This window comes from Streptopelia decaocto, assembly GCF_964273445.1.
Source record: "Streptopelia decaocto genome assembly, chromosome: 1".
NCBI classification, from domain to species: domain Eukaryota; kingdom Metazoa; phylum Chordata; class Aves; order Columbiformes; family Columbidae; genus Streptopelia; species Streptopelia decaocto.
The window spans coordinates 212881149-212905533 of NC_138663.1; the positions used below are offsets into that span (position 1 = coordinate 212881149).

Genomic DNA, 24385 nt, shown 5'->3' on the forward strand with positions numbered 1-24385 from the left:
GCCGGCCCCGCCCCGCTGGCCCCGCGCGCCCCCCAGCGGCGCCGCGCGGTAACGACAGAGACGGGATGGGCGGGACCCGTGGCTTTATTGACAGCGCGGCGGCCCCGCCCCCCGGTGCCCCGCCCCCCGGCGGCCGCGTCACGGCGGCGGCAGCAGCGCCCGCAGCAGCAGCGGGAAGTTGGGGGTTCCCCATCCCGTGACCGGGTCCCAGGCGGGGCCGGCGCAGAAGCCCTGACCCTGCACCGTGCCGTCCAGGCAGGACAGGTGGCAGCCCTGCGTGACCTGCGGGGACAAGGGGACAGCCCTGCCTGACCTGCGGGGACAGAGGGACAGCCCTGCCTGACCTGCGGGGACAAGGGGACAGCCCTGCCTGACCTGCGGGGACAAGGGGACAGCCCTGCCTGACCCGCGGGACAGCCCTGCAGGGACAGAGGGACAGCCCTGCCTGACCCGCGGGGACAGAGGGACAGCCCTGCGTGACCTGCGGGGACAGAGGGACAGCCCTGCGTGACCTGCGGGGACAGCCCTGCCTGACCTGTGGGGACAGAGGGACAGCCCTGCAGGGACAGAGGGGACAGCCCTGCAGGGACAGAGGGACAGCCCTGCCTGACCCGCGGGGACAGAAGGACAGCCCTGCGTGACCTGTGGGGACAGAGGGACAGCCCTGCCTGACCTGTGGGGACAGCCCTGCAGGGACAGAGGGACAGCCCTGCGTGACCTGCGGGGACAAGGGGACAGCCCTGCCTGACCTGTGGGGACAGAGGGACAGCCCTGCAGGGACAGAGGGGACAGAGGGGACAGCCCTGCAGGACAGAGGCGACAGCCCTGCAGGGACAGAGGTGACAGCCCTGCAGGGACAGAGGGACAGCCCTGCAGGACAGAGGTGACAGCCCTGCATGCCTGTGGGGACAGAAGTGACAGCCCTGCAGGACAGAGGTGACAGCCCTGCAGGACAGAGGGGACAGAGGGGACAGCCCTGCAGGAACAGAGGTGACAGCCCTGCAGGACAGAGGTGACAGCCCTGCAGGACAGAGGTGGCAGCCCTGCAGGACAGAGGGGACAGAGGTGACAGCCCTGCAGGACAGAGGGGACAGCCCTGCAGGGACAGAGGGGACAGCCCTGCAGGAACAGAGGTGACAGCCCTGCAGGACAGAGGGGACAGCCCTGCAGGAACAGAGGTGACAGCCCTGGAGGACAGAGGGACAGCCCTGCATGCCTGCGGGGAGCAGCGCCCGGCCCGCTGAGAACAGGCTGCCCCTGCCCACCCCCCAGAGGGCACCGGGACCCCTCGCAGCCTCTGGTGGGACAGGGGCCCCTGGGAACTCGCCCCGTGGGAGGGCGCAGGACCCCCAGGACACCCCCGGGACAAGGGCCACCCCCTCCCCGGCAGCAAGAGATCTGCCCCAGGACACCCGTCCCCGCACAGACAGGGACCCCCAGCACCCCCCGCACCGCCAGGGGACCCCGCCTCACGCAGCCCGCGGGGCAGCCGCGGGGACCCCCGGGACACAGCTCCCGTGGGACGGGACAGGGACCCCCAGCACCCCCCGCACCGCCAGGGGACCCCGCCTCACGCAGCCCGCGGGGCAGCCGCGGGGACCCCCGGGACACAGCTCCCCTGGGACGGCAGCGTCACCCCGGCCCAGGAGACCCCGCCTGCCCCAGCACCCCCCACTCCGGCCCCCCGTGCCGGCCCCTGCCCGCTCACGTCGTAGAGCGCCGCGCCGTGGCCGCGCTCCTGCAGCTGGTACAGCGCGGGGTTGAGGAAGCCCAGGGGCGGCAGCCCCCGCCGCAGCCGCCGGTCGTTGACCAGCGCCAGCATGCCGGCCACCACCGGCGTGGACGCCTGCGGAGACGCGGCCTCAGCGCCGGGCCCCGGTGCCGCGCCGGAGGGCTCCTCGGCGCGCTCCTTACCGACGTGCCCGACACCCAGGGCAGCGGGATGCGGTTCGTCACCACCCAGTAGTTGTCGGAGAGGGCGGACAGGTCGGGGTACGCGCGGCCGCTGCTGTTGTAGTAGGAGCCGGGCGGCAGCTTCGCGGCCGAGCGCAGGAAACGCCCCACGGCAGCAGCCTGGAGAACCGGGAGCAACGGGGGCAGCGCCGGGAGCGACGGGGGCAGCGCCGGGAGCGACGGGGGCAGCGCCGCGCGCCCCGCAGCCGCACCAGCACCAGCACCAGCCCGCGCCCCTCACCTGGTAGCTGGGCATGGGGAAGACGTTGCTGAAGCCCCCCCCGCTGATGTAGTCTGTCACCTCCGCCGTCACCAGGAACGGGTTCTTGAACGACGTTCCGCCCACGGTGGTGACGTACGGACTGTGGGGACAGGGCGGCACAGGGCTGCTGGGGGCCTCAGCAGCACCCCACACCACAGACACCCCACGGAGCTGCACAGGTCACCCCACACCGCAGACACCCCACGGAGCTGCACAGGTCACCCCACACCGCAGACACCCCACGGAGCTGCACAGGTCACCCCGCACCGCAGCCCCCCACGGAGCTGCACAGGTCACCCCACACCGCAGACACCCCACGGAGCTGCACAGGTCACCCCACACCGCAGACACCCCACGGAGCTGCACAGGTCACCCCACACCACAGACACCCCACGGAGCTGCACAGGTCACCCCACACCGCAGACACCCCACGGAGCTGCACAGGTCACCCCACACCGCAGACACCCCACGGAGCTGCACAGGTCACCCCACACCGCAGACACCCCACGGAGCTGCACAGGTCACCCCGCACCGCAGCCCCCCATGGAGCTGCACAGGTCACCCCGCACCGCAGCCCCCATGGAGCTGCACCGGTGACCCCACACCACAGACACCCCACGGAGCTGCACAGGTCACCCCGCACCGCAGACACCCCACGGAGCTGCACAGGTCACCCCACACCGCAGACACCCCATGGAGCTGCACAGGTCACCCCACACCACAGACACCCCATGGAGCTGCACAGGTCACCCCACACCACAGACACCCCACGGAGCTGCACAGGTCACCCTGCACTGCAGCCCCCCATGGAGCTGCACCCGTCACCAGCTCTGAGAGGTGCGGGTGTCTGGGCACACCGCGGGGTCTCGCCCTCAGCGTCCCCAAAGGGGCTCAGAACCCGCTGGAGGCAGCCGCTGCCCAGGGTCGGGGCTCAGAGCGCCAGCAGCAGCTGCAGCCCCAGCCCTGCGCAGAGCTCCGTGTCGCCACAGAGCCCGGGTTCACCTCCCCACATCTACCTCGAGGCTGGAAAGCTGGGCCGGAACGTGTGGTTGCCCCCAGACACCCTCCTGCAGCCAGCGCCGTCGTCACCTGCCGACAGACGGACGGTCAATCCAGCAGCCCCGCGCTGCCCCCAGCACCCCCCGGGGGGACGGGCCCTCTCCAGCGCCCAGGCCGGCACCCCAGGCAGCGCCCCGCGTGCCGGGCCCTCGCCGTGCCGGCCCCTCGCCGTGCCGGCCCCGCGCCGCCAGCAGCAGCAGCACGCACCGGAGGCGAACAGGACGGTCAAGCCGCGGGCAGCCGCCTTCATGAACTCCACGTTGACGCGCTCCATGTAGGCCAGCGAGAGGCTGTCCTCGTCGTCCCCGTAGCTGACCGAGTGCACCCAGGGCAGCGCCGACATGTTGCTGAGCAGCAGCAGCCAGGCCAGGAAGGGCTCCTGGCTCTCGTGCCTCCCTGCGGGGCCGGGGCAGGGTCGGCTCCTCCTGGCGCGGGCGGGGGGAACCGTGCCCAGCGGCCCCGGCAGCACCAGCAGCCGAGGCCCTGCCGGCTCCCGTGCTCCCGCAGCCCCAACCGGCAGCACAGCCGGCTGGAGCTCTGCCGCGAGCTCCTGCCGGCTCCCGTGCTCCCGCAGCCCCAACCGGCAGCACAGCTGGTTGGAGCTCTGCCGCGAGCTCCTGCCGGCTCCCGTGCTCCCGCAGCCCCAACCGGCAGCACAGCCGGTTGGAGCTCTGCCGCGAGCTCCTGCTGGCAGCCCTGTCACCAGGCTCCGGTACAGGCCACCCTGAACCCCAGAGCTGTGCCTCCCTCATCAGGAGGCGAGTTAATACGGAGCTGTGCCTCCTTCATCAGGAGCTGAGTTAACGCAGAGCTGTGCCTCCTTCATCAGGAGCTGAGTTAACGCAGAGCTGTGCCTCCTTCATCAGGAGGTGAAGTTAACACAGAGCTGCGCCTCCTTCACCAGGAGGTGAAGTTAAGTTAATACAGAGCTGTGCCTCTTTCACCATCAGGAGGTGAAGTTAAGCTAATGCAGAGCTGCGCCTCCTTCACCAGGAGGTGAAGTTAAGCTAATGCCGAGCTGTGCCTCCTTCACCATCAGGAGGTGAAGTTAAGTTAACGCGGAGCTGCGCCTCCTCCACCATCAGGAGGTGAAGTTAACGCGGAGCTGTGCCTCCTTCATCAGGAGGTGAAGTTAAGTTAACGCAGAGCTGCGCCTCCTCCACCATCAGGAAGACCGAGCTCACAGTCCCAAGGGCGCTGCGTCCTGTTCAGCTGGTTTCTGATCCGGGACAGATAACAGCTCGTCCTGCACCGTGTCTGTGCAGCCTGCTTTGCAACCTTGTTTTCTCACTGCCCTGCTCTCCTTCACTCACTCTACTGGTGGGCTCACGGGTGACAGATCAGGTTCAACCCAAAGAGGCACAAAAACCCCAGAAGACAGTTGCTGCTCTGTCCCTCCATGGAAAGGCAGCAGAGCAGGCGACTGCTTTATATTGTGTAGTCGAGGCATCCGAGTCCCTGTAACAGGATCCTCTGGGTGCTCAAAGTTCACGTGGGTCCAAGAGCAACTACACAAATCAGGGCAGATGATTTCCCTACGAGTCACCAGAAACGCCAGCTCGGGTCTGGGAGCCACCAGCTGGGGCAGCCGGGGGGGCGCTCTGGGCCGCAACACGCGCGTGCTGCTGCTGCACGCTCGGGCGCTGCCCTTGGACGGGCACCGGACGGACCCAGCGCAGAGATGTTCTGTGCACAGAGACCCTCCCTCCGCTACAGGCGAGTGCCGGCGCTACAGCCAGCGGGCCGCTCGGGAGCAGCGCCGGGGGCAGCAGTACCTGCGTTGCTGAAGACCCAGGTGGAGATGTTGGCGCCCGAGCTCATGAGGTACTCCACGTCCAGACTGGCCTCCAGCCCGGCCTTGCCCGTGCCCTGGTGCCCAACCACCCGGTCCACCCGGGAGCGGTGGGCGAAGCTGCTGCCGAAGAGCCGCATGAACTCGGCCAGGTCGGCCTGGTGGAAGTACTGCTCCAGGAACTGCGGGACAACGAGCGCACGCGTCTGTCTCGTTTGCTCTTCAAAAAACAAGGCAAAGCTTTTTCTCTGACTCGGCGAGTTGGCCCGGCGCGGGTCAGTAAAACACGAGCTCACCGGCTGCTGAGCAGCCCCCACAGCTGCCCTGGGGCCACGGGGGCAGCGAGGTCTCGGGGAAATAGCAATGTGAGGAATCCCCACGGCCCACGGGGCTCTGCCCGGCTCCGGCTCCACCGATTACCTGCGCGCAGGCCTGGCTGTTGTTGGGCAGCAGCCCGACGTCTCCTCCCGTCATGTTGTATCTCTCGCGGATGACGGAGGGCATCACGCCCAGGTGGAAAGCGGCTCCCGCTCCGCGGCGCCGCCCCGACGCGGTGTCCTCGGCCCTGCCGACCGCCCTCCTGTCCGCGGGGAAGCGGTGCAGGCCGCCCACTGGCGCGCGGGGAGCGGGAGGAGCAGCAGCTGTCACGGCCAGAGCTCCGGCGCTGCCACAGCCCCTCGGCTCCCCGCCCGCCGCCCGCAGGCTCCATCGCTGAGCGGCTCGGGGAGCTGCCCGGGCGCTGCGCAGCAGGGGAGGGCTCCCTCGCTCCCCGCAGACACCCCCCCGCAGCGCGGCACCCCGGCTCTCCCGCGGAGCGGCCCCGCGCAGAACGGACCCACAGCAGAGCTCTCCACCCCAGCAGCAGCCGGACACAGGCAGGCTGCACCTGAGCCCTGCGCTGAGCAGCCGTGCCCGAGGCCGCCAGCAGGAAACGCTCTGCATGCTGCCTGTCCTGTCCTGTCCGCATCACAGAGCAGCCTGGGTTGGAAAGGATGGTCCAAGCCATGCGGTGCCCCCGCCATGACAGGGACATCGTCACGGCTCAGGGTGCCCAGAGCCCCGTCCAGCCCGGCCGGGGTGTCTGCAGGGGTGGCGCATGCACACCCTACACGCAGAGCTCTGTGGGGCGGCTGGGGCCACGGCTGCAGGCCCTGCCACACTGTCCCCTGGGGCAGCGACACCCAGCGCTCAACCCCCACACCCCGGCAGCGGGGGCTCCGGCCGCTCCGCTCCCCCGCGGACCTACCGAAGTCAAGGTGCTCGGCCAGCTCCTCGGGGACGGCGTAGGGGCGCGGGGAGCGCACGAGGCTGCGCTGGCCCCTCACGTACCGGTGGAACTCGGCCCCGGGCAGGAGGCGCTCGGCCGTGCTGCAACACAGGGACGGCCACGTGCTGGGAGTCGCACCACGGGGACACCGCCGGCGCCCGGCGGCGCGCCCGCCCGTGGCCCCGCACACCCCTGCTGCTGGCTCGGGGAGGAGCTGCACGTCCCAGCAGCGCGGCTGACGCGTGAAGCAAAGGGCGCCTTCCACACCCGACCAGCTCCGTCCCAAACGCGCCAGAGCTCTGACGCTGCAGCGTCGCCTGCAGCTCTGCCCCAGCGCTGCAGCGGGGACCCAGCGGCCCACAGGCGGCCAGAGGTGTGGGGCTGGACCTAACGGGTACGTGCGCCCTGTTCCGGTGCTCCAGGTCACCAGCTGTGCCTGCCCCTGCGCCGGGCACGCGGCAGCCAGCGCCGGGCACGGCAGCCAGCGCCAGGGACACGGCAGCCAGCGCTGGGCACACGGCAGCCAGCGCCGGGCACGGCAGCCAGCGCCGGGCACACGCAGCCAGCGCCGGGCACGCGGCAGCCAGCGCCGGGCACGGCAGCCAGCACCGGGCATGTGGCAGCCAGCGCCAGGGACGCGGCAGCCAGCGCCGGGCACGGCAGCCAGCGCCGGGCACGCGGCAGCCAGCGCCGGGCACGGCAGCCAGCGCCAGGCACGGCAGCCAGCGCCAGGCACGGCAGCCAGCGCCGGGCACGGCAGCCAGCGCCGGGCACGCGGCAGCCAGCGCCGGGCACGGCAGCCAGCGCCAGGCACGGCAGCCAGCGCCAGGCACGGCAGCCAGCGCCGGGCTGCGGAGCACTCGCAGCCCCGGCAGAAATCAGCTCAGCCCTTGGTCACCTGGCCAGCCGTGCAGAGCCCTGGGGACAGGGACGTCACAGGCTTCTCCTGTCTTTGTGGGAATGGCATGGCCACCACAGCGGGACACGGCCACCACAGCGGGCACGGCCACCACAGCGGGCACTGCCACCACAGCGGGACACGGCCAGCACAGCGGGTACTGCCACCACAGGGGGACACGGCCACCACAGCGGGCACTGCCACCACAGGGGGACACAGCCACCACAGGGGGACACGGCCGCCACAGGGGGACACGGCCACCACAGCGGGACACGGCCACCACAGCGGGACACGGCCACCACAGCGGGACACGGCCACCACAGCGGGTACTGCCACCACAGGGGGACACGGCCAGCACAGCGGGTACTGCCACCACAGGGGGACACGGCCGCCACAGGGGGACACGGCCACCACAGCGGGACACGGCCACCACAGCGGGTACTGCCACCACAGGGGGACACGGCCGCCACAGGGGGACACGGCCACCACAGCGGGACACGGCCACCACAGCGGGCACTGCCGCCACAGGGGGACACGGCCGCCGGGCTCACCTCGCCGGCATGCGGCACTCCAGGAAGTCCAGAGTGGTGACGCTGCTGCAGTTCTGGACGCCGTGGCCTTGCAGCCACTTCAGCACGGTCATGAGCGTGGCCGCGGACGGCTGGACGAGGTCCCGCAGCTGCTCCAGGGACAGGTGCTGGCCTGCGGGCAGAGCGGGTCAGGCCCGCTGCCGCGGGCCGGCGGGGCTGGCAGCGCGCGGCGCAGCCGTTACCGTATCGCGGCGAGCGGGGGTCCGACACGGCGTGGACGAGCCGCGCCAGGCGCGCGGTGCCGCGCTGCCGCAGCGCGAAGGTCAGCTGCAGGTCGTGGCCGGGGCTGACGCGGCCGGCGTGGCTCCAGCCGGGGGGCACGCTGCGGGCAGCCGTGAGCGGCGGCACAGCCCCGGCACAGCCCCGGCCCACCCCCCCCCGCCCGGCACCTACCGGAACGGCTGGTCCCGCTCCAGGGCCAGGCCCGCGGCGCAGCTCCAGGCGGCTGCGCACAGCGCCAGCGCCACGGGGACCCACCAGCACCTGCGACGGCCGGTCAGGGCACGGCCGGCACCGCGGGGCCCGCGGCCACCGGACACACCGGGGGAAACCCGCGGGCTGCAGGGTGCCCACCCGCCCCCAGCCCCCGCACCCCCGGGGCACAGAGCCCCCCGGTCCCCAAACCCCGTCACCCCCGGGGCTCAGAGCCCCCCGGTCCCCCCAAACCCCGTGACCCCCGGGGCACAGAGCCCCCCGGTCCCCAAACCCCGTCACCCCCAGGGCACAGAGCCCCCCGGTCCCCCCAAACCCCGTGACCCCCGGGGCACAGAGCCCCCCAGTCCCCCCAAACCCCGTGACCCCCGGGGCACAGAGCCCCCCGGTCCCCAAACCCCGTCACCCCCAGGGCACAGAGCCCCCCGGTCCCCAAACCCCGTCACCCCCGGGGCACAGAGCCCCCCGGTCCCCAAACCCCGTCACCCCCGGGGCTCAGAGCCCCCCAGTCCCCCCAAACTCCGTGATCCCCGGGGCACAGAGCCCCCCGGTCCCCCCAAACCCCTTCACCCTACGGCCAGGGAGCTCCCCAGTCCCCAAACCCCGCCACCCCCGGGGCACAGAGCCCCCCGGTCCCCAAACCCCATCACCCCCAGGGCACAGAGCCCCCCCGGTCCCCAAACCCCGTCACCCCCAGGGCACAGAGCCCCCCAGTCCCCCCAAAACCCTTCACCCTCGGGCCAGGGAGCCCCCCAGTCCCCCAAACCCCGCCACCCCCGGGGCACAGAGCCCCCCGGTCCCCCAAACCCCGTGACCCCCGGGGCACAGAGCCCCCCGGTCCCCAAACCCCGTGACCCCCGGGGCACGGAGCCCCCCGGTCCCCAAACCCCGTGACCCCCGGGGCACAGAGCCCCCCGGTCCCCAAACCCCGTGACCCCCGGGCCGGGGAGCCCCCCGGTCCCCCAAACCCCGTGACCCCCGGGGCACAGAGCCCCCCGGTCCCAGCCCGGTACCCCCGCGCCATCCCGCCGCTCCGGCCGCAGCGCCGATCACGTGTGGGCGCGCCCGATTCCCTGTCACGTGAGGAGGCCGAAGCCGCGGTCACGTGGGGGGCGAGGCCGAAGCCGCGGTCACGTGGGGGGCGGGGCCGCCCGAGCCGCGGGCTGCGGGCACAGAGCCCCGGGACCGGGACCGCGAGCGCCGAGACCCCCGGGGCGGTGCCGGCCCCTCGTCCCGGAACTCGCCGGGGGGCCTCACCGCCGGGCCCGCGCAGGAGCCCGGGAGAGGCGGCCCTGGCACGGTCCGGGCCCCTCCCGGCGCCGTCCGGTGCGGTCCGCCCAGCCCCATCTTCCCCGGCCGCTTCCCGCAGCGCAGCGGAGCCGTTCCCGCGCAGCCCCGTGGGCCGGCCCGGGCAGGAGCTGCAGCTGCGGCGGCTGCCCCGGGCTGGCGGTGCCGAGCTGCGGGAGGCGGGGGAGCACGGACCCCGTGGGGACGGGGATCCCGGGGGGGCCTGCGGGGGGCAGGGACGCCTGGTCTGTCCGGGGCGCTGGGGCAGCCGGGCCCGCGCAGCGCAGGCGGGGCTGGGGCTGCGGGCAGCGGCGGGCGGGGCTGAGCTCCGCTGTGTCCGGCCGGCTGTCCCCGCGGAGCCCGGCACGGCTGTCCCCGCAGAGCCCGGCACGGCTGTCCCCGCAGAGCCCGGCACGGCTGTCCCCGCAGAGCACGGCACGGCTGTCCCCGCAGAGCACGGCACGGCTGTCCCCGCAGAGCACGGCACGGCTGTCCCCGCAGAGCACGGCTGTCCCCGCGGAGCCCGGCACGGCTGTCCCGCGGAGCCCGGCACGGCTGTCCCCGCAGAGCCCGGCACGGCTGTCCCCGCGGAGCCCGGCACGGCTGTCCCCGCGGAGCCCGGGCTGTCCCCGCAGAGCCCGGCACGGCTGTCCCCGCAGAGCCCGGGCCGCCTGCCCGTCCCGCAGGAGCCGGGAGGCGCGGGGGGGCGGCAGAGCCGCTCTGCACACGGCGCTGTGCCCGGCGGTGTCCACAGGGGCACGGGGTGGCAGGGCTGGAAGGGCCCTCAGAGCTCATCCAGTGCAATCCCCCCGGAGCAGGAACACCCAGATGAGGTGACACAGGAAGGTGTCCAGGGGGTTGGAATGTCTGCAGAGAAGGAGACTCCACAACCCCCCTGGGCAGCCTGGGCCAGGCTCTGACACCCTCACCCCAACAAGTTGCTTCCCATCTTCCAGCAGAACTTCCTTCGCACCCATTGCCCCTTGTCCTGTCCCTGGTTGTCACCAGAAGAGCCTGGCTCCATCCTCCTGACACTCCCCCTTTCCATATTGATCCCTATGAGTGAGTCCCCCCTCAGTCTCCTCATGGAGTCTGCTTCCGAGCGTCGCACTGGCTCGTGGTCCCCCTGCTGTCCCCCGGACGCCTGGCCCCGCCAGGTTCACTGGGCACCGTGGGCGCTGGGCGCCTCGGTCAGCCCGGAGCAGGAGCTGGGGGCGCGGGGCAGCCGGGGCCGTGGGCGCGTTCTCCCGTGGGAGGGGCCCGCGGCCGGGCCGGGCGCAGGAGCCGTGCCGTGCGCGGCGCTGCAGCGCTGTCCAGCTGGCACCGCCACAGCAGCCGCTTGGCTCCCGAAGCTGCCGAGCTGCAGCCCTCAGCTTCCTGTGCTTGTTCTCTCAGAGCCTTGTTCCCACGCCAGGAACTCTCCTCATTAGCATCACCAAAGTGGTGTTATGGTACTTGCAGGTCTCAGGGTGCTGGAAGGTTCAAGCAATTTTTGCAAGGGAGCTCTGGAAATGGCACCTTGGTCACCACGGAGCTTGTCCCGCTGCCCGCGGGCCCGGGGGCAGTGCCGGAGCGGCGTTTGGAGGTGGCTGGTGCGGCAGAGGGTCCTGTGACCCCACCTGCCCCGGGCCAGCTTGGCTCAGCTGGCCTGGTCCCGGTCCCAGCCCCGGTCACATGCAGACACCCTGCATACCGCGGCTCCAGCGCTTCCCGGTTGCTTTCCTGCCCCTGCAGCGCACAGTCGAGCCAGGAAGAGACCGACAATGGGAAAACCACCTGCCTGGCCCGGGCTGCCGCGTCTCCCACGCCGGAGCCGCGCGGAGCAGCAGCTGCGGGCCGGGTGCCCGAGGGCCCTCTGGCTCGGCAGCAGCGCTGGAGAAGCGGCTGGTGCTCGGCTGTGGTGGGGCGGGTGGAGGCGGGCGCGGGTCTGTTCCCCGGCGGGCAGCGCCTGAGCAGCTCGCCGCGTGTGCCCGGGCAGCGCCGGCTGCAGACCCCGCTCCTCTGGGGTACAGGGAGGCAGCCAGGAGACCCGGGGCCTCAACCAGCGCCCCCCTGCTCACAGAGCGCTGCTCAGCGTCTCGGTGACGCTGGGACCTCAGCCCGCGTTCCTCAGGCCCACCCAACCCCTGCCCGGCCTCCGACGTGCTTCACGTGGCACCTCGAGCCTGGTTCTGTGTCTCCTAGGAGGCCCGCGCTCCATCGCGCTCCCTGGGCCACCAGCGCCCCCGTGGTGCTGCCCGTAGCGTGGGCACCCGCGCGAGGCCTCGGGCCCTTCTGGTCCCGGCGATTGGAAGCACGAGTGGAGCTGCCGTGCACGCGCGCTGTGGCCGCAGCAGCTGGAGCCGCTCGGAGCTGGAGCGGCCGCGCCCGCGGGGCCGGGTGGCGGTGGAGCTCACCCGGGAACGCGGGGAAGGGGCCGGCGCGGGGTGCGGGCGGCCGTTCGGGCTGGGCCGGGCACGGGGTGCGGGCGGCCGTTCGGGCTGGGCCGGGCGGGGTGCGGGCGGCCGTTCGGGGCTGGGCCGGGCGGGGTGCGGGCGGCCGTTCGGGCTGGGCCGGGCGGGGTGCGGGCGGCCGTTCGGGCTGGGCCGGGCGGGGTGCGGGCGGCCGTTCGGGCTGGGCCGGGGACACGGCGCAGGGCAGCAGAGGAGGGTTGGAGGGAGGGGCGCAGCAGCGCGTCCCCAGCCGAGCCCCGGCCCAGCCGCGGTGCGATTGCGCTGTGACACAGGCGGGTCCTGAGCCGCACGGACACGGCCCCATCGGGCACCTGTCCTGCGCGCGGTGGTGCCTCAGCGCGGGTCTGCCCGCTGGAGGTGGCGCTGGGCGCTGTCCCCTCCCAGGACCCCGTGAGGACACAGAGACTCGGGATGTGCCGGGGCGGCACCAGAACGAGCGGCCGCCGGGCGGAGCGCGTTCCCGCACGCAGCCGCAGCCACGCAGCCCCTGCGGCTCCGCCATCCCGCACCGGGCACGCGGCCCCCGTCCCGCCGCACGCGGGGCCGCGCTGCCCCGGGGCCGCGGCTGCGGGGGCTCGTGCTGCGGGCCGGGGGCGCCGCGCGCTGCGGGAGCCGCAGCCACCCAGCTGCTCACAGCTTTGAGCAGCACTGAGTGGGATGAGATTTGCAGGAGATTATTTCCTGGATCTGTCTGGCCAGCAAGGATGAGGTTGCCCTGACAGAGCTAATTACTCTAACAAGCATCTGCCGCTCGTCTGAGCCGCTGCTCTGCACACGAGAGCCCCAGCACCCACTGAGCTCACGCAAGAGCCTGTCTGGAGCTCTGCAGCCCCTGGACCCTGCTGCGCTGGTCCTGCGGATGGAGGCAAACGTGCGCTCTGGAATATTGTGCCACCTGGAATACTGTGTCCAGTTGTGGCCCCTCAGCTCCAGCAGGACAGGGAACTGCTGGAGAGAGTCCAGCGCAGCCACCAAGATGCTGCAGGGAGTGGAGCATCTCCCGTGTGAGGAAAGGCTGAGGGAGCTGGGGCTCTGGAGCTGGACAAGAGGAGACTGAGGGGGGACTCATTCCTGGGGATCAATATGGAAAGGGGCAGTGTCAGGAGGATGGAGCCAGGCTCTTCTGGTGACAACCAGGGACAGGACAAGGGGCAATGGGTGCAAACTGGAACACAGGAGGTTCCACTGAAATCTCAGAAGAAACTTGTTGGGGTGAGGGTGGCAGAACCTGGCCCAGGCTGCCCAGGGGGTTGTGGAGTCTCCTTCTCTGCAGACATTCCAACCCGCCTGGACACCTTCCTGTGTAACCTCAGCTGGGTGTTCCTGCTCCGGAATAGATGATATTTCCAGGTCCCTTCCAACTCCCGACATCCTGGGATTCTGTCCTCTGGACAGCCTGGGCAGAGCTGGGGAGGCGCGTCCCCTTCTCCAACCGGGTCACTTGGGTTCCTCTGCCCATCACTGTTTCTCTGTGCTACTTTCTCACATAACCAAACACCTTGTGGCTCCCTGAGCGGTAGCAACAGCAATGCCAGGGCCCGCCAGGCGTGTTGGCTGCTGGTTGGACCTGGCCATGGCACTGTGGCAGCCTCACCTGCCAGGCTCTGCAGCTTCTCACAGAAGGGACTCGCGCAGCGTTGTCCTGCACGTGGGCACTGGTGGCAACAGCCGGGGCAGGGCCACAGCCAGGGCAGGACAACAGCCGAGGCAGGGCAACAGCCGAGGCAGGGCAACAGCCGGGGCAGGACAACAGCCGAGGCAGGGCCACAGCCGGGGCAGGGCAACAGCCAGGGCAGGACAACAGCCGAGGCAGGACAACAGCCGAGGCAGCGCAACAGCCGGGGCAGGGCAACAGCCGGGACAGGGCCACAGCCGGGGCAGGGCAACAGCCGAGGCAGCGCAACAGCCGGGGCAGGGCAACAGCCGGGGCAGGGCCACAGCCGGGGCAGGGCCACAGCCGAGGCAGGGCAACAGCCGGGGCAGGGCAACAGCCGGGGCAGGGCAACAACCGAGGCAGGGCCACAGCCGAGGCAGGGCAACAGCCGAGGCAGGGCAACAGCCGGGGCAGGGCCACAGCCGAGGCAGGGCAACAGCCGGGGCAGGGCCACAGCCAGGGCAGGGCCACAGCCGAGGCAGGGCAACAGCCGGGGCAGGGCAACAGCCAGGGCAGGGCAACAGCCGAGGCAGGGCAACAACCGAGGCAGCGCAACAGCCGGGGCAGGGCCACAGCCGGGGCAGGGCAACAGCCGAGGCAGGGCCACAGCCGGGGCAGGACAACAGCCGGGGCAGGGCAACAGCCGAGGCAGGGCAACAGCCGGGGCAGGACAACAGCCGGGGCAGGGCAACAGCCGGGGCAGGGCAACAGGTGAGGCAGGGCAACAGGCGAGGCAGGGCAACAGCCGAGGCAGGGCAACAGCCAGGGCAGGGCAACAGGTGAGGCAGGGCAACAGCCGGGGCAGGACAACAGCCGGGGCAGGGCAACAGCCGGGGCAGGGCAACAGGTGAGGCAGGGCAACAGGCGAGGCAGGGCAACAGCCGAGGCAGGGCAACAGCCAGGGCAGGGCAACAGGTGAGGCAGGGCAACAGCCGGGGCAGGGCAACAGCCGGGGCAGGACAACAGCCGGGGCAGGGCCAGGCGCGCAGCGATGCCGGGACACGCGCAGCCACGCTGTGCGTCACTGCTGCGGTCAGGGGCACCCGCGCCAGGCCCCCCGGGCTGTGCTCAGCCTCTTGGTTTCCTCTGCTGTGCTGAAGGCTGAAATACCTGCAGCTTGCCTGCTGACCTGGCCTGTCGCTGCGGCCAGGGGGCAGGCAGCTGTGGCCGGGCGGCAGGGTCTGTCCCAGGGGCCGGAGCCTCCACAGTGCAGCCCCCGTGCCCCGCTGTCCCAGCTCTGCCGCCCGGGAGCGGCGCAGAGCCGGGCGCGGGGCGCAGGTTGCGCCGGGCGCGGGGCGCAGGTTGTGCCGAGCGCGGGGCGCAGGTTGCGCCGGGCGCAGGGTGCAGGTTGTGCCGAGCGCGGGGTGCAGGTTGCGCCGGGCGCAGGGTGCAGGTTGTGCCGAGCGTGGGGTGCAGGTTGCGCCAGGCGCGGGGCACAGGTTGCGCCGGGCGCAGGGTGCAGGTTGTGCCAGGCGCGGGGCACAGGTTGTGCCGGGCGCGGGGTGCAGGTTGTGCCGAGCGCGGGGTGTAGGTTGCGCCAGGCGCGGGGCACAGGTTGCGCCGGGCGCAGGGCGCAGGTTGCGCCGGGCGCGGGGCACAGGTTGTGCCAGGCGCGGGGCACAGGTTGTGCCGAGCGCGGGGTGCAGGTTGTGCCAGGCGCGGGGCACAGGTTGTGCCGGGCGCGGGGTGCAGGTTGTGCCGAGCGCGGGGTGCAGGTTGTGCCAGGCGCGGGGCACAGGTTGTGCCGGGCGCGGGGCACAGGTTGTGTCGAGCGCGGGGCGCAGGTTGCGCCAGGCGCGGGGCGCAGGTTGTGCCGGGCGCGGGGCACAGGTTGTGCCGAGCGCGGGGAGCAGGTTGCGCCGGGCGCAGGGTGCAGGTTGTGCCAGGCGCGGGGCACAGGTTGTGCCGAGCGCGGGGTGCAGGTTGCGCCGGGCGCCCGTACCCGCGGTGCGCTGCTGGCAGCCAAGCCGTGCGCTGAGCCCCCGCGCCCCGCGTCTGCCTCCTGCCCCCCGCCCCGCTGGGTCTGCCCCAGCACCCACGGGCCGCGGTGCCGGCGCAGCGCGAGCCCCGAGCAGCACTGCTGGCGTCCATCTCTGTACAAACAAGTGTGGTTTATTAAGGCATTTCTTCGAGAGGTTGGCACTTGGGTCCAGGCTGTGCTGGAGCGGCCCAGTGTGCAGGCCGATGAGCAGCGCCCAATACATGCAGCTCAGCAAGACACGATACAAAAGGTACAAACAAAGTAGAAAACAGGAATCGTAGTACAATGTGTAAAAATAAATAACTGGAGGCTCGGCTCCTGGTTGGGCTTAGCAGCCTGTGGTTGTGCCACCCGGACCAAAGTGGGGCTGCTGTGTGTCTGACCCTTCTGTGTGGCGTGCGGTGGGGTGACCCGTCTGTGTCCCCGTCCCAGACGTGCAGGGGAGCAGGGCTGCTTGGCCACCCCCACCTGCACAGGGCTCGGGCAGCGGCGCCTCGGCTGCCGCTCCGCATGGTGCCGTGAGCAGGACAGCCCGGCCGGGACAGAAGGGCCGAGGGGTGCCCGCCCCGAGAGCCTCCCGGGCTGCCCTGTGCCGAGTGTGCAGAGCCATCCCCCACGGCCCTGGTGCCACCACTGCTGTGCAGGACCCGTCCTGCGCCACTGCCCTGTGCCCGGGACAGCTCCAGCGCTGCTGGCTCCGGGACCCACTCGCCTGTGCGCTGTGGGGCCCGGGCGCAGCCCTGCGCCGCGTCGTGGGGACAACACCGTGCGGGCCGGCCGGGACCGTGGCACCCGCCGCGGGTTTAGGGCTGGGACAGTGACAGAGGTGGCGCTGCAGCCACAGGTGGTTCCAGTGGGACACGGGGACAGAGTGGGCAGAAGTGGTGGGTTCTGGCTGCTGTGCTAAAACATTTGCGCTGGGGTCGCAGCGCGGTGCTGACGTGCTTCAGGCTGAGGACAGAGCGGTATAGGAAAAGTGTGATAGGCAGGAAATCCCCTCCCAGAACCCCTCTCAGATGTCTGGGTGTCCCTCCCGAGGCCACAGACACGCTCACGCCCAGGCGGTGTGTGCAGCCGCCACGGTGCAGCGCGCCGCGCCAGCCCCGGCCCTGCGCCCCGGCTGCGCACGGGCACAGCGACCGCGCGCCCAGGCTGCAGCGACCGTGTGCCCAGGCTGCAGCGGCCACGCACGGGCACAGCGACTGTGCGCCCAGGCTGCAGCGGCTGCGCACGGGCACAGCGGCTGCGCACGGGCACAGCGACCGCGCGCCCAGGCTGCAGCGACCATGCGCCCAGGCTGCAGCGGCCATGCACGGGCACAGCGACCGCACACCCAGGCTGCAGCGACCGCACACCCAGGCTGCAGCGACCGCGCGCCCAGGCTGCAGCGACTGCGCGCCCAGGCTGCAGCGGCCGGCCCAGGCCGGCGCCCCAGGGCCCCGCGGCGCCCGCCGGCTCCACCGGGAGCAGCGCGGGCTGTGCGGCTGTCCCCAGGAGTGCGACACCGGCGCTGCAGGAGTGATGGGGACCAGCCCCATTGAAGCCTGGCTCTACCCATGTTCACAAGGCGGCGTGAAGGAGGGGTGCAGAGCAGCCCCCGCACAGAGGGCTGGGACCCGGGGCTGGGGGTTCTGGCACCTGCCCCCATCATTTTGTAAGTGTCCTTGGCAGTCCCCGCTGTCCTGGTGAGCGTGTGACACTGCAGGGCCCTACGGGAGGTCAGCGGCCCAGTTCCTCAGCCTGTGGCTGTAGGATAACGTGCTGGCTGCCACCGTCGCAGCTTTAGGCCACGTGGCTTTTTGGGGTAGCACGCCACCCGCTCCCTCAGCTGCAGGCTGCCCCGGCCGGGCGGTGCAGCGGGACCAGGTCACTGGCTTGTGCTGCTGAGCGGCGACTCGGCCGCCATTCCCGGGCCGGGCCGCGCCGGGTCAGCTCTGCTGCAGCCCCCGCTGCCGCTGCCGCCAGCCGCGCCGCGCGGCCCCAGCCCACACGGGCCTGACCCCGGGAGCGGCTCCCGCGCTAAGTGGGGCACCCGCCTCCCGGCCCGGGCTCCGAGGAACGGGGGCCCAGCAGCTCCGGGAGGGAGGTCCCTTCAGAGGGTCCCGTGCGGAGGTGCCAGGTGGAAGCGCTCGAGACACCCCAGGGGATGCCCTTCCCCAGCAGCCACGGGTAGTCCAGCAGAGAGCGGGCACTGCTTCTCCTCCCACTCACCTGGCCTGGGGGGGCGTCCCCTCGCCCTCAGGAAGCAGGTTCAGCCATCCCCATCCCCGCGGGCACGTGGGGCGCCCGCCAGGCTGCGGGGCTGTGCCTGCGGGGCACCACGGCCCTGCGGAGCCGGCGGGGACGGCGCCGCTGCTGCCGCACCGGCTGCTGTGGCTGGGGCTGCAGGCTGCGGCGGCAGGGCATGGCTCTGCAGGATGCCGCGGCAGGGCACGGCTCTGCAGGCTGCGGTGGCAGGGCACGGCGCTGCAGGCTGCGGTGGCAGGGCACGGCTCTGCAGGATGCCGCGGCAGGGCACGGCTCTGCAGGATGCCGCAGCAGGGCACGGCGCTGCAGAATGCCACGGCAGGACATGGCGCTGCAGGATGCTGCGGCATGGCTCTGCAGGATGCCGCAGCAGGGCACGGCGCTGCAGGATGCCGCGGCAGGGCACGCTCTGCAGGATGCCGCGGCAGGGCACGGGGCTGCAGGATGCTGCAGCAGCGCACGGGGCTGCAGGATGCCACAGCAGGGCACGGCGCTGCCGGCTGCGGTGGCAGGACACGGCGCTGCAGGATGCTGCGGCAGGGCACGGCGCTGCAGGATGCTGCGGCAGGGCACGGCGCTGCAGGATGCCATGGCAGGGCACGGCGCTGCAGGCTGTGGTGGCAGGACACGGCGCTGCAGGATGCCGCAGCAGGGCACGGCGCTGCAGGATGCCGCGGCAGGGCACGGCGCTGCAGGATGCCGCGGCAGGGCACGGCGCTGCAGGATGCCGCAGCAGGGCACGGCGCTGCCGGCTGCCGAGCCCCGGCCCAGCAGGCAGGGAGCACCCGCCGGCTCCGGCCTCCCTCCGGGCGGAGAGCACCATGAAGCACTGTCCTGCCAGGTGCTGATCTGAGACACCACGAACAGTACAAGGACCACGGCCCGCGGTGCTGGCACAGGACCAGTGGTCCACAGGGCATCAAACCCAGCACTGAATCTGCCGGACTGCAGAGTGACGGGAGGCAGCAGCCCCAGAGGACACAGAACTCACAGCCCAGGGGCCCCGGGCCAGGCAAGGTGCTGGGAGCAGGATTAGCACCTACGCAGAGCAGCCCTGGGCTCGGCCCCGCTCCGGACCCCGCGGCTGCGGGCTGGGGCGGGGGAGTCCACGGGCCCAGGTCTAAATCCTGAGCTCGGCCTCCTCGGGGGGCTCCAGCGAGTGCTCGGCACTGATGGTGGAGGCCGAAGGCCCCTGCGAGATGCCAAAGGGCGAGACCACGGGGGAGCGGGCGGCCAGCGGGGACAGCGAGGGGGAGAAGCTGGGCGACATGGCGGAGGACGAGATGGAGCCCTCGTGGCTGATGGGCGAGCGGCGCAGGGAGGACGGGTGCGGGAAGGTCCTGCCCGCTGGCGGCTTGGGCGGCACAGACTTGGCACCCGGGTGGGCCACCGAGGTGATGAGGGGCGGGGGGTCGATGCGGGGCTTGGGTTCCGCCTTGGGCTTGGTCGGGAAGGGCTTGCGCAGGGAGCTCTCATCCTTGAGGCGGGCAATCTCCGTGAAGACGCTGGCCAGCGGCTGGAACTGGGGGCACCAGTTCAGCAGGTAATCCCAGTTGTAGCTGCCACGGAGCTCCTCGTCGCTGGCCACAATGGCGGTGAGCGAGCCCTCCACAGAGGGCTTGCCGTCCTCCGGGAAGGCGTAGTCCTGGGGCTGGGAGGAGACGCTGAGGCCGCAGCGCACGCCGAGGAAGGCGCTGCCTCCCCCGTCCTCGCGGTACAGCTGCGGGGGCGGCCCCGGCAGCAGCAGCCCGGAGCCCTTCTTGCTCTTGAACCACTGGGCGCCCTCCAGGGCGGTCGGCTCGCAGGAGATGTCAGAGAGCTGGTCGGCGTCTTGCTGGATGCCGGAGTCGGGGCCGCGGGCGGAGATGTGCTCCTGCATGGAAGCCGTGATGCTGGCCACGCGTGGGTACTCGTTGATCATCCGGATCTCGTCGTCCTCGGCGGCTTCGGCAGAGCCCCGGCCGCTGGAGTGCGAGGGGTCCAGCGAGCCGCCCCGCGTGTAGGGCCCCGCCGGCTCGCCGCCGTAGCCCGGCAGGGCCTGGTGGTAGATGTGCTCTCCCCCGGGCAGGGCCGGCTCCTCGCGGCCCAGCTTCTGCAGCGACCCGCTCTGCACGCGGCGCAGCGGCCCGTCGCCCTCCGGCTTCTCGTGGCCCCGGCGGTGCCGAGAGCGGACCAGCGCCAGCACGATGGCCACGGCGGCCAGCACCACCACGACCCCCAGCGAGGCGGCCACGGCCACCAGCAGCAGGTTGAGGTCCGGGGCCAGGCCGAAGGAGGTGTGCGTGACGTCGATGGTGACCTGCGCCGAGGCCGAGCGGGAGGCGGGCAGGGGGCTGCGCGCCTGCACCTCCAGGCTCATCTCGCGCGGCTCCCTCTTGGCGCGCCCGGCCCCCGCCTGGGGCTGGCTGTCCACGCGCAGGTAGATGGTGCCGGTGGTTTGGTTGATGGCAAAGTATGGTGAGGGCTTTGCCAGGGAGTACAGTATGACACCGTCAGCTCCCTCGTCCTCATCTGTCGCCAGCACCCGCCCAATGCTCTGCCCTCTGCGGGCGCCCTCAGGGACCTCGAAGTTGAAGGAGGGGCTCAGGAAGATGGGATCGTATTCATCCTCCCCCGTCACCAGCACCCGCACGGTCACCGTGGCAGAGGCGTTGCCAGCATCGGTGGCCCTGACTAAGAGCTGGAAGGCTTTGGCTCGTTCGTAGTCGAAGGTGAGGCGGGAGCGCAGCTCCCCAGAGCTGCTGTTGACAGTGAAGGCGTCCCGACCCTCTGCCACGCTGGGCTCCCCGACGGGCTGCTCCAGCACCGCGTACCGCAGCTGCCCAAAGACCCCGGTGTCCGCATCGACAGCACGCAGCGTGGTGACCAGCGTGCCAGGAGGCAGGTTCTCCCGCATGCTGGCGCTCAGCACCTCCACTGGAAAGTACGGCTTGTTATCATTGACATCCTTCACCTCGATGGCTACGGGCACCAGCGCGAAGTGCCCGCCCGGCACGTCTGTGGCCTGCACCACAAGCGCGTGCAGCGCCTGTGCCTCCCGGTCCAGGGGCCGTGCCAGGCACAGAGCCCCTGTGCTCTCGTGAAGCTGGAAGAGGCCGTGCTGGTCACCTGAGCTGATGGAGTAGCGAACGTGGCCGTGGGGCCCCGAGTCGGCGTCGTGGGCCACCACGCGCAGCAGCTCTGTGCCGGGGGGCGCGCTCTCGCTCACCGCCGTGCGGTACTCAGCTCGCGTGAACACGGGGGGGTTGTCGTTGACGTCCCGCACGGTGATGAGCACGGGCACCGTGGCGCTGCGCTGCGGCAGGCCCCGGTCCGAGGCGGCCACGGTGAGGTTGTAGAATGGGATGGCCTCAAAGTCCAAGGGCTCCACGAGCACCAAGGCGCCCTGTGTGCGGAGGCGCCCCCCCGCCCAGGCCACGCGGCTCTCCACCTGGAAGGCGTTGCCACCGTTGCCACTGACGATGGTGTAGTCGAAGCCAGCGTTCTCCCGGAAGAGGTCGGCGTCACCCGCCTCTAGTGTCAGCACGGTGGTTCCTGGCCGCAGGTCCTCGGGGACACTGGCGTTGTAGCGTGGCACCTGGAAGCTGGGGCTGTGGTCATTCACATCCAGAACCTGGAGCTGCACTGTGGCCCAGGATGAGAGGCTGGGAGAGCCATGGTCGCGGGCCTCCACCACCAGGTCCAGGGTGGGCTGGCTGGCGTCGAATTCCACCTGCCGGATGGTGAAGAGGGTCCCTGTGAGGGAACAAAGCCAGAGTCAGTAATGGGGGCCAACGGGGAGCCGGGAAGGGTGTTGGGTTATTGGCTGGAGGAACAGGCGTCTGGGACGCTGCAGTAGGAGTGCTCGATGGCCACCACCGTGTCTGCCCCACCAGCCCCCCCCAGAGCGACCCGGTGAGGGCTGAGCCTGGGCCGGCACGGGGCGCCTCCCTCTGCAGCGCCACGCACCGTTGCTGGGGTCGATGGCGACGTCAGCGCTGGGCACGGCCAGGCGGAAGGTGACGTCTCCATTGCTCCCCGAGTCTGGGTCAGTTGCGCTCACGGTGAGAATGGTGCTGCCTGCAGGCGTGTGCTCCGGCAGCGCCACCTGCGAGAGGAGGAAGGTCCAGTCAGCACCGGGTGCCCCATGCAGGCGCCTGTGACCCGTCGCCTGGAGCCTGCAGGGCTGGGAGAAGGTCTGGGGCTGGCCAGGGCAGCAATAGCCCAGCTCGTCGCTGGCCAGGTCCTTCCCCAGCTCTGCAACGGGGCCGCGGCTGGCACAGCGGGGGCTGTCCCACGCGCAGCAGCTACGCCTCGGTAGCGTGACCCCAGCCAGCTGCAGCATCCAGCTCCCGACTCTTTGCTCTGCTATTCTGAAGTACTCTTTAATAGCTGGTATTTTCCACACAAAAAGGTATTTACACCAATCAAAACAGCCTTTGTCTTTTTGGTGTGCCAAAGAGCATGTACAGACAGTTCCACTGGTCTGTGCTCTCGTGAGCTTGAAACCTCTGTGTGGGTTCCCAGCTTCCTGCATCTCTCCTCAGAGAGCGGCCCATGGCGCAGCCCATGGCGCAGCCCATGGCGCAGGCCGGCTCTGGTCCATGACCTGCTGCGGGGCCCCAGACCCGGCGTTGCCAGAAGCACTCGTTGCGGTGCCTCTGCCACCGCTCCCGGCACTTCCCCGTCCCCGCCTCCCGCAGCCCGCGCTGCCGCAGCCGCGCAGGCCCGCAGCTGCTGACCCCAGCGCCGGAGCCGACTTCAGGCTCCTGCCCACGGCAGCGACGGCACAGCTGGTGCCAGGATGTGGATGGGGGCCCGGGAGGAGGGCCGGGATGGGCTCACACCCACCCCGCGGGATCTCGGTGCCCCGCAGGGCGCAGAGAGGGGCGCTGCGGGACGGCCCGCGCTGCCCGGCGCGCTGGCGCGCACGGTACCTGGTAGAAGCCCTGGCTGAAGGTCGGTGCGTTGTCGTTCACGTCCTCCACGACGATGGTGAGGTTGGCCTCGGTCTCGTGGCGGGTGTCCGAGGCGCGCAGGGTGAGGGTGTAGTGGCTGCGCTGCTCGTAGTCCAGCGGCCCCGTCAGGGCGATGCGTCCCCCGTACCGCAGCACGCTGAACGTGCCCGCGGCATCGCCATCCAGTGCGAGCGCGTAGGAGAGCGCGGGGCCCGAGTCCACGTCGTTCCCGGTCAGCTGGGCTATCTGGGTGCCCAGCAGCGTGTCTGCGGAGAGGCGAGGCGTGAGCAAGCAGCCCCGTCTCCTCGGAGACCTGGCTCAGGGGTGGAAAAGCAGCTCAGTCCAGAGCCTGAGCACCTGGGGCTGGGAGACGTGGGGGCGAAGGGCAGAGCTCGGGAGGGCAGGTGGGGACGTGGGGGCGAAGGGCAGAGCTCGGGAGGGCAGGTGGCAGCTGGCGCGGGGCACGCGGGCCGAGGACAGAGCAGCCGGGTGGCGTGCGCAGCAGAGCCCCGCGGCGCGGGCAGCGCTGGCACGGGCTGGGCGCTCAGCTGGGGGTCCCGGGGCGCAGCGGCAGCACAGGGGCTGTACGACCCCCAGCCCGTCACACCCCCGGCAGTGCGAACAGCTCGGGGGCTCAGCGGTGGGTCAGCACGAGCCAGCCCTTGGCAAGGACACCAACAGGCCTCTCCGGGGGCTCCTCGGCGACCCACAGGCGTCCATCGCGCCCCGACCCTCGCCATCGGTGACGCGTTACCTCACGGGCTGAGATGCACTTACTCTCTGGGACCCGCACCTCCCAGGGAAACGGGATGGTAGGGCTGTTGTCATTGATGTCCATCACCACAACGGTCAGCGTGGCAGAGCCCACGAGAGGCGGCGTCCCTCTGTCCATTGCCGTTACCACCAAACTGCGGGCAAGCAAAAGGGCAGAGCACATGGTTCACAGACATGTGGCCATGTGTGTGAGGTAGCAATGCACGCATGCACAGCACCTGCAGCATGTTGGGGTCACTGCATGTGTGCGCAGGGGTGGAGCGGTACATGTGGTACTGCACTGCGCTGAGCATCTGGCGTGTCTGGGACAACGGCAGGTGCGGGCAGCTGGAGCGCACGTGCGGGCAGCGGATGCGTGTGCACGCGCAGTCTGGCGGGCAGCTGGAGCGCACGTGCGGGCAGCGGATGCGTGTGCACGCGCAGTCTGGCGGGCAGCCGGAGCGCACGTGCGGGCAGCGGATGCGTGTGCACGCGCAGTCTGGCGGGCAGCTGGAGCGCACGTGCGGGCAGCGGATGCGTGTGCACGCGCAGTCTGGCGGGCAGGGCGGCGGACGGACGCATCCGAGGCGCACGCTCGCAGGGCAGCGGGCCTGCGCCCAGCACCTGGGACATAGAGCCAGCGGTGCATGTGGACACGGGAGTCTGGAGCACATGGTGGGCAGCGGATTCACACGCGGCCCTGGCACTCGGAGGCTTTTGCAAGGGAACGTGGCGGGTGCACCCGTAGCATCTCCAGCCCGTGCAAAGGGCGGGTGTCTGGAATGCGTGGGGGGACAATGCAGGCAGAACACATTGTGGG

General features: G+C 71.3%; 3 protein-coding genes across 3 annotated transcripts in view; 1 reads left to right on the forward strand and 2 right to left on the reverse strand.

Annotated features, from left to right (window-relative positions):
* Positions 1-1412, forward strand: part of APBB1 (amyloid beta precursor protein binding family B member 1) — a 73061-nt gene extending 71649 nt beyond the window's left edge. Inside the window, exon 15 of the mRNA XM_082048905.1 lies at positions 1399-1412. The gene's annotated coding sequence lies outside the window, so the exon portion shown is untranslated. The remainder of the gene's footprint in view (positions 1-1398) is intronic.
* TPP1 (tripeptidyl peptidase 1) lies at positions 74-10269 on the reverse strand. The gene is made up of 13 exons (XM_082048895.1): positions 9267-10269; positions 8215-8304; positions 8004-8143; positions 7783-7933; positions 6313-6434; positions 5487-5677; positions 5050-5248; positions 3482-3670; positions 3232-3304; positions 2195-2315; positions 1915-2073; positions 1709-1846; positions 74-282 (listed from the first exon to the last, which is right to left on the reverse strand). The coding sequence occupies exons 1-13, from the start codon at positions 9275-9277 to the stop codon at positions 139-141; spliced, it is 1728 nt and encodes a 575-aa protein (XP_081905021.1). The 5' UTR covers positions 9278-10269; the 3' UTR covers positions 74-138.
* A 5470-nt stretch (positions 10270-15739) lies between these two features.
* The window catches only part of DCHS1 (dachsous cadherin-related 1), a 76937-nt gene continuing 68291 nt past the window's right edge, over positions 15740-24385 (reverse strand). The window contains exons 18-21 of the mRNA XM_082048478.1: positions 23590-23720; positions 22792-23078; positions 21824-21962; positions 15740-21610 (exon numbers count right to left, since the gene is read on the reverse strand). Of these exons, the coding sequence (XP_081904604.1) occupies positions 18996-21610; positions 21824-21962; positions 22792-23078; positions 23590-23720 (3172 nt within the window). The 3' untranslated portion in view covers positions 15740-18995. The remainder of the gene's footprint in view (positions 21611-21823; positions 21963-22791; positions 23079-23589; positions 23721-24385) is intronic.

Excerpts from the sequence above, each read along its gene's own strand:
- TPP1 (XM_082048895.1), bottom strand. Across the intron at positions 5,249-5,486 it reads ACAGCCAGGCCTGCGCGCAG|TTCCTGGAGCAGTACTTCCA; the intron begins GTAATCGGTGGA and ends GTTGTCCCGCAG. Across the intron at positions 3,671-5,049 it reads CTGGGTCTTCAGCAACGCAG|GGAGGCACGAGAGCCAGGAG; the intron begins GTACTGCTGCCC and ends CCGGCCCCGCAG.